The 7,819-nt window shown below is 32.3% G+C and overlaps 1 protein-coding gene across 1 annotated transcript in view; it reads left to right on the top strand.

Annotated features, from left to right (window-relative positions):
* The window catches only part of LOC105620286 (myosin-IA), a 10,781-nt gene extending 4,194 nt beyond the window's left edge, over positions 1-6,587 (top strand). The window contains exons 2-15 of the mRNA XM_012201790.1: positions 1,876-1,982; positions 2,116-2,311; positions 2,545-2,764; positions 2,885-3,097; positions 3,215-3,418; positions 3,496-3,694; positions 3,770-3,939; positions 4,021-4,281; positions 4,404-4,648; positions 4,909-5,071; positions 5,185-5,517; positions 5,635-5,825; positions 5,894-6,142; positions 6,392-6,587. Coding sequence (XP_012057180.1) covers positions 1,876-1,982; positions 2,116-2,311; positions 2,545-2,764; positions 2,885-3,097; positions 3,215-3,418; positions 3,496-3,694; positions 3,770-3,939; positions 4,021-4,281; positions 4,404-4,648; positions 4,909-5,071; positions 5,185-5,517; positions 5,635-5,825; positions 5,894-6,142; positions 6,392-6,587 — 2,947 coding nt within the window. The remainder of the gene's footprint in view (positions 1-1,875; positions 1,983-2,115; positions 2,312-2,544; positions 2,765-2,884; positions 3,098-3,214; positions 3,419-3,495; positions 3,695-3,769; positions 3,940-4,020; positions 4,282-4,403; positions 4,649-4,908; positions 5,072-5,184; positions 5,518-5,634; positions 5,826-5,893; positions 6,143-6,391) is intronic.
* The last annotated feature ends 1,232 nt before the right edge of the window (positions 6,588-7,819 follow it).

Genomic DNA, 7,819 nt, shown 5'->3' with positions numbered 1-7,819 from the left:
TCTAGTTTAGACGTATTTGATCCATTATTCTTTCGATATCTTAGTTAAATTTAAAAATAAGTAGGACCGAACCCTATTTAGAATCTAGTCTTTATTTACAAGCTAGTATTTCAAACGGGTTCGCCTATTATTTTTCTTGCATGCTTCAAAACTATTAACATAATCTCGGCCATTCGCTAAACTGCAACTTTCACGAGAAAGAAGCAAAAGAGCGTATACAAAAAAATCGTACATAAAGGTTACGTACGATTCTTACGTTTATTTAACGTTAAATAGCAAATCGAATTCGTGATAAAAGAATCTTTTCTTTTTTTTTTCAGGGGCAACATCTATGAATTAATTATTTCATGTAAAGAGTGATACTTTTCTCCTGGCAGTTTTAACGATTTCACCAAGAGAAAGATTTGGAATTAGAAGTCTCAAATGATCGTATTATGATAAAATTAGTAATTAAAGTACAAAACAAAAAGGATATGTATAACAATTAAGAAAGTCTTTGTTTTATGGATAGAGATTTTATTTTTACCGATTTATGTCATCATTTTAAATGACGATCATGTTATCCGATGTTAACGCGAGCCGAGAAACACACGAGGGCAAGCTCGTTTAGCGGTAAATTCGATGACGAGAAAATGAGCGTTCGAAGACGCGTATCCTCGAATATACACGACGAATGTATGCGACTCGCGTAATCCTTATCGGAGCTCGTGTCGGCGATGCGTCATCATCCTTGAGTTATTGCATAGTTTTCAGATTATGCTCGCGTCATCCCTACCAAGCTTGATAATAGTCAATAATTAATTATGACACAATAATTTTGATAAAAGTAAATAAATTATTAAATATGAACAAGACCAGTCAATAAGAATTATTGTTATGTTAAATTAAAATTTTTTGTAGAATATTATTTTAATTAATATCTATAACTATACATTATTAATGCTACACATTATTAATACTATATATTAATAAGATAATTATTCACGCCATATAATTAATAAATGAATAAACTAATTGATTCGAACAGCGCTTCTGTCTAGATTTATATTTCTTTAATTGTCAAAATTCAGTATTTCTTTTTTAATCAAATGTAGAAATGGAAAGAACGATTCTGTAGAAATTGGAAAGAACGATGTTGTGCATTCTGTATGTTAAATATATTATTTTAAATTTTTTGCTACGAGTAGAAAAATAATTAGTTGCATTGGCGAGCACGCAATTGTCGTCGAAATAAGGACGAGTGATTCATTATATGCCTCGGTATCCTCGGTAATCTCAAAACTGAGTTGAATCTGCTGTTTGGCAAATAATATTTATCTTTCGTTTTCATGGATATCGATATATTCATAGAATCGTAAAACTATTTATTAATAAACTTTATTATACGAGTTAATTGCTTACCAAAGAAACTGAATATTTCATCGCATCAAATGCAGATTGCACGCAGAAAGTATAAAGTTGCTTGCGTTATTACACGGAGAGAATTTTCTTTTAAAATTTGATAGGTTTTTAAAATAGTAGTTGTGATACAATACAAAATATTTTAAAGATTTTTATCATGCACTTCAGTAAAATTAATCAAACTTATTTTACTTTATTATAGTTTTATTAATGAATGAGAGAAATTTACATTAAAATTCTTCAAAATACAATGTTGTCCCACGACTATCATACTTTCAGGATAAATTCTAAGAAAAAATTTTCTTCGTGTTTCTTGAAAATTATCATTATTAAAAAAATTTCATTTTAATGATATGAATTTTTTAGAGAATTCTATCTTTTTTACTTTAATTCTATTTTCAGTTGATTCTACTTTTTAATTCTTCTCTTTCAGATTTTTTTTTTTTAATATATCCTCTTATTGTATTATTGCAGATTTAATGGGGGAAAGGTTTACACATATATCGGCGAAGTCTGTGTAAGCGTTAATCCTTACAAAAGTACCAATATTTATGATGTGGACCAGATTAATAAGTACAAAGGTACGATTTAGTTCGAAAGAATACTGATAGTTTTTATTTCAAAATGAATATTCAATTAACTGATGTCATGACAAATAAAATGCGCATTTAACTTTTAATAATATATTTTGCAATGTTTTAAAATCGCTTCCAGGGAGAGAACTGTTCGAGAATCCTCCGCACATTTTCGCGATCGCGGATGCGGTGCATAAGGAGATGAAGCAACAAGGCAGAGACACTTGCATAGTCATAAGTGGTGAGTCGGGTTCTGGTAAAACAGAAGCTAGCAAAATCATCATGAAGTACATCGCCGCTGTAACCAATCTCAGTGGTCAGCAGGAGATTGAGAGGTACGGGTTATCGTTTAGATTATTTAGAAGCTGATGGCAATTAGTATCTAATCACTATCTGATGTGCGAATCTTTATATAAGTGATAAAATTAATCTCAGTATATTTTTATACACGATCATACATTACTTAATCGCACAATCAATGTAAAATGCAAAAGTCTGTCGAGATTATAGTGAAAATATTTATTCTTTCCTTAGCGCTGCTAAGCGCGATAAAAATGCATTCTTACAGAGTGAAAAACATTCTCATCCAATCGAACTCGATATTGGAGGCATTCGGCAATGCCAAGACAAATAGAAATGACAATTCATCGCGTTTCGGAAAGTACATGGACATCAATTTCGATTTCAAGGGAGACCCCATCGGCGGCCATGTGACTAATTATCTCCTCGAGAAATCGCGGGTCGTCTATCAGCAAAAAGGAGAACGCAATTTTCACTGCTTTTATCAGGTTTCGTTTACTCGCAATCACTACAATTTCACGCTTGAAGCTTCCTGCGCGATTAGAAACTATAGGAATATGAATTGCTCGCAAATACAAAATATGTCATAGCAGAAATTTAATTTTTAGTTATTGAACGGCTGCAGTGAGGCCGAATTGAATAAGCTACGTTTGGTCCGTGATCCAGCGGCTTATTATTTCATCAATAATGGAAGAAATAATAAGACGGCCTCCTCTGATAGAAATGACTACAAAACTGTTTGTAGTGCCATGTTTACCCTTGGATTTTCTACGAATGAGACGCATACCATATGGAATATCATCGCTGGTATCTTACATCTGGTAGGCAATTGACATAAAAGTAAAATACTTTTTTTAACATTTTAACATTTCTTATATTTTTTTCTTTCAGTCATTATATGCGCGATTCACGTGATTTACTTTTTCATTACTTTTCAGGGTAACATCACTTTCAGGCTGGATGATGACAAACTTATAATCGGGAATAACAGTGCTTTGAACGACACCGCTAACTTATTTTCCATTAACTCAAAAGATTTGAGCACTGCTCTCTCGCAAAGAGTCATAGCGGCGGGTGGAGAAGTCATGCAGAAGACTCACACTTTGATCGAAGCTGAATACGGTCGAGATGCATTAGCGAAAGTGTGTTCAACTTATTTATTTTCTTAAAGTTTTTTTATAATTGAACATGTATTGACAAAGTCTTTATAATTTTTCAGGCTATATATGAGCGATTGTTCACGTGGATAGTATCGCTTGTCAATGGATCCATCAACGTAAATAACAGCGATGACATGAGAAGATATGGAACATTGATCGGTGTGCTTGATATCTATGGTTTTGAAATCTTTGATGTAAACAGTTTTGAGCAATTTTGTATCAATTATTGTAACGAAAAGCTACAACAGCTTTTTATCGGTGAGTGTAAGGCTTAATATACACTTCGGATTGAACTTAAAACAATAAATTGTAATTATGAACATTTTGTTGCAGAGTTGGTTCTCAAACAAGAGCAAGAAGAATACCATAAGGAAGGGATAGAATGGCAAAATATTGAATACTTCAATAATCAAGTCATTTGCGACTTAGTCGAGCAAGCTCACAAGGGAATGATAGCAATCATGGATGAAGCTTGCCTCAATGTCGGGAAAGTCACCGATGAGGTTGCTAGAAGATCTAAAATTTCATTAAACAAAAGAAGATCTAAAGTTTCTTAAGAAAAATTAAAACACATCTTTTTTTAGATGCTTCTCGATGCAATGGATAAGAAATTAGTGGACCATAAACATTATAGCTCTCGACAATTAAAACCGACGGATAAAGAATTGCAGCATAGGACACAATTTAAAATCAAACATTATGCTGGTGATGTGATTTATAATATTAATGGTTTCCTTGATAAGAACAAAGATACGCTCTTCCAAGATTTTAAACGTCTGTTATATCAAAGCAAAAATCCCGTAATTAGCAAAATGTGGCCTGAAGGTGCTCAGAATATTTTAAAGGTACAAAGATGATCGCTTATATGTATTATAAATATTATAATATTAATTTAATATTAAATGTAGATACAATTCATTTATTTGAAGAAGATTGTACCTAATTAAATCTGCGTTATTTCTTTTAGACAACAAAGAGGCCTTTAACTGCTGGTACATTGTTCCGAAATTCTATGATCGCATTGGTGAAGAATCTAGCAAGTAAAGAACCGTTTTATGTCAGATGCATAAAACCTAATGAAGTAAAGTCTCCAATCGTGTTCGATGATAAGAGAGTAAATCATCAAGTGAGATATTTAGGACTTGTAGAGAACATATTAGTGAGACGAGCTGGTTTTGTTTACAGACAACGATACGATAGATTTCTAAAAAGGTATTGAATGCAGTAAAATTAAATAACATAGCTTCATTTATTATAATGATCAGATAATTATTGGATAAGAATAAAAAATAAAAATAAAATAAATAAAAAAGAATGTTTACAAAAAATAAATAGTAAGAATTATGTGGTTACTAAAACTTTAAGATTTACAAATTATTTTTTGAACGATCCATCAAACTAGTAGTAAGTATTCTAAACGTAAATCTATCTCTCTTGTAGAAATAATAATGAATTTAATTTTTTGTTACTAGATACAAGATGATATCGCAGTACACATGGCCAAACTTCCGAGGCGAACATGATATGGATGGCGTGCGTACATTGATGAATGAGAAGCAGTTCTCGGATGACGTTAAATATGGTCATACGAAGATATTTATTCGCTCGCCACAGACCTTATTTGCATTAGAAAAGGTTAATTGGCCAAATTTGGATTTTATATAACACGACAAAATTACACACAAATTATTTACACAAAATTTATATACACGACTAGTCATAGCAAATATTAATTATTTCGTTCATAGATGCGCAACGATTTGATACCAGGCGTCGTGATTCTTCTACAAAAGCAATGGCGAGGATATATCTGCCGTCAGAAATACAAGAAGATGAGGGCCGCATTGATACTGATGGAGCATTACAAAAGATACAAACGACGTATTTATATCAAGCAACTCGAGAGAACATTCAGAAACGCCAAAAATCTTCGAGGTTACGGCAAGACTTTACCGTGGCCACGCGAAAATTTCGCCGTGAGACACGTGGTACCCGCTTTGAGGAATATATACGCGAGATGGTGGGCATGGATGATACTTAGAGCAATTCCTCGGGAAGACTGGCCGCAGCTTCGATTGAAAGTACGCGCTTGTGGCAATTTTTGCAATCTATCCTTATCAATTTAACATTTAAAATAGATTATCAATAACTCAATAATTCGTTAATTATACTGATTATGTCATAAATATGATTTACAGATGGCAGCGAGCGCTGTGTTGCGCTCGAAGCGATCTTACTGGGGCCAGGATCGTCGCTGGGATGGAAATTATCTGTGCAAACCGGATGAGAATTCTCAAAGCGATGTTTTCAATTCATCGATAAACAACCTACGAAACACCGACCATTTCAAAACCGTTCTATTCAGCGCATTTATTAGAAAGACTAACAGGTTTCTCATTTTGTTGATAATCTCATGATCTAGCAATAAACAGTATGATAATCTAAATAATAATGCAGGTACAACAAGCCAGCGGATCGTGTTTTAGTAGTGACGGAACATGCCGTATATAAGCTTGATGGCGTCAAGTTTAAGAATATGAAGAAAGGCATGCCGATAGCAGAGATCACCGGTCTAAGTGTTTCGCCTGGAAAGGATCAACTTATCACGATTCACTCGAATCGTGGAAATGATTTCATTCTATCGATCATCGCCAAAGACGATAGGATCGGAGAACTAGTCGGCATACTGAGCAACCGGTACTATCAGTAAGTCGCTTTGAAAATATTTTTTAAAGCTAAATAATATCTGATATGCAAATGCACTTTATATACATGTATCGTATATAAGATATTATATTTGTTGCAAAAATTTTTCGAAAATTTTGATAAATGATTCAATTGAATTCCAGAGGAGGAGATATATTTTTTATTTAATTGTAATGTAATCTCTCTCTCTCTCTCTCTCTCTCTCTCATTTGAAAGAATTTAGCAATAATATCTTTTTTCTTGGAACAGACTGCGTGGCGCCGACCTGCACGTTACAGTGGACATAAAGTTCAAGTGCATGCTAGGCAATAAGAGTAAATTGTTATATATTGAGGTGATGCCTGATGTCATTGAGCCTACATTCAAGAAGGACGGTAATCAAATCATTTATGCCATTCCACCGTCGGTGGGCATCATCGATGGTGGTATTAATAAAAGACAATAGATCCATATTGATTAGTTATAAAGTCTGACGACTTACTCGAGACTTACTGTATCATAAAAAAATATATTGAATATATTTTTTAATAATATACCGTTGTGTGAAACAGTATATTATTAAATGTGTGCCGTTGTACAATTATTTTACGGAAAGCCGGTTAGCAATTCCGTAAAATAATATTCAGTATTCGCATTTGAGAGTCTTTCCCGGTTGAATCGTTTTGCATATATATTTTTCACGCAGTATTAATCATGTTGTGAATGTCAATGCAATTTTATTATGACATTTATGACGAAAGTAACTATGTCTGTTACGTAATCAAAATAAGTGTGATGTTCGAGTTCTGATTAATTATAATATATTATGCATATTATAGGCATTGACATATATTATTGCAGCCGAAAATTCAAGTGCAGAGCGCGAAAATAATTTTGATAAGAACGTTAACAAGAATTATCACTTCAAAAATTTACTAATTTTTTTTTCAACAATATTATGATGTCATACAGCATTATAACTTTTGACTTTTCATTATAACTTTAAAAGTTATTTTTTTGTCCTTGTTTTCAATGAAGAAACTTTTAATATTTTTTGAAGAATAAACGCTAAAAGTTTGAAACGTTGTCAATTGTAGTACCTGCATAATAGATATACTTGTCAAGAATATGTATAAAAAGAAAAGATGTTGCAGTACAAGTTAATTACATATGTATACATAATGTATACAAGTCACTTGCAAGGTATTAAAGTGTACGAGAAATTTGACTTTTTCGTATACGATATATTCCATCGGATTTTGCGCACATAACGCATTTTTCTGTAAATACTCTATAATGTATTATAAATATTGTTAGCTTATATATAATGCGCGTTGTAAGAGAGATCACAGATTTGTATGCAAGTCTGTGTGTAAGAGAGAACGAGATGTGAAATCCACAAATTTTATCGGAATACAATAATGAATGTAACAGTGATTTATGTGAGATAACTTATATGAGATCTAATTTATATGAGATAACTAAAGTGCTACTGTCATATAACGGTATTGTACAGAATGTTTCTCATTAACCACAATTGTACTGTAAGCTTGTGGCCTTCTATACTTATTATCAGATTGAAATATTTTTTAAAGACTTATAAATATTTTTTAAAGACTTTTGACATGAACTCATAGAAATGCAAAGCAGTACGACAAAGCAAATATATATATATATATATATATATATATATATATA

This window comes from Atta cephalotes, assembly GCF_000143395.1.
Source record: "Atta cephalotes unplaced genomic scaffold scaffold00025, whole genome shotgun sequence".
Taxonomy (NCBI): domain Eukaryota; kingdom Metazoa; phylum Arthropoda; class Insecta; order Hymenoptera; family Formicidae; genus Atta; species Atta cephalotes.
Note: the sequence above shows the minus strand (reverse complement) of the source record. Positions and strands in the feature narration are given on the sequence as shown.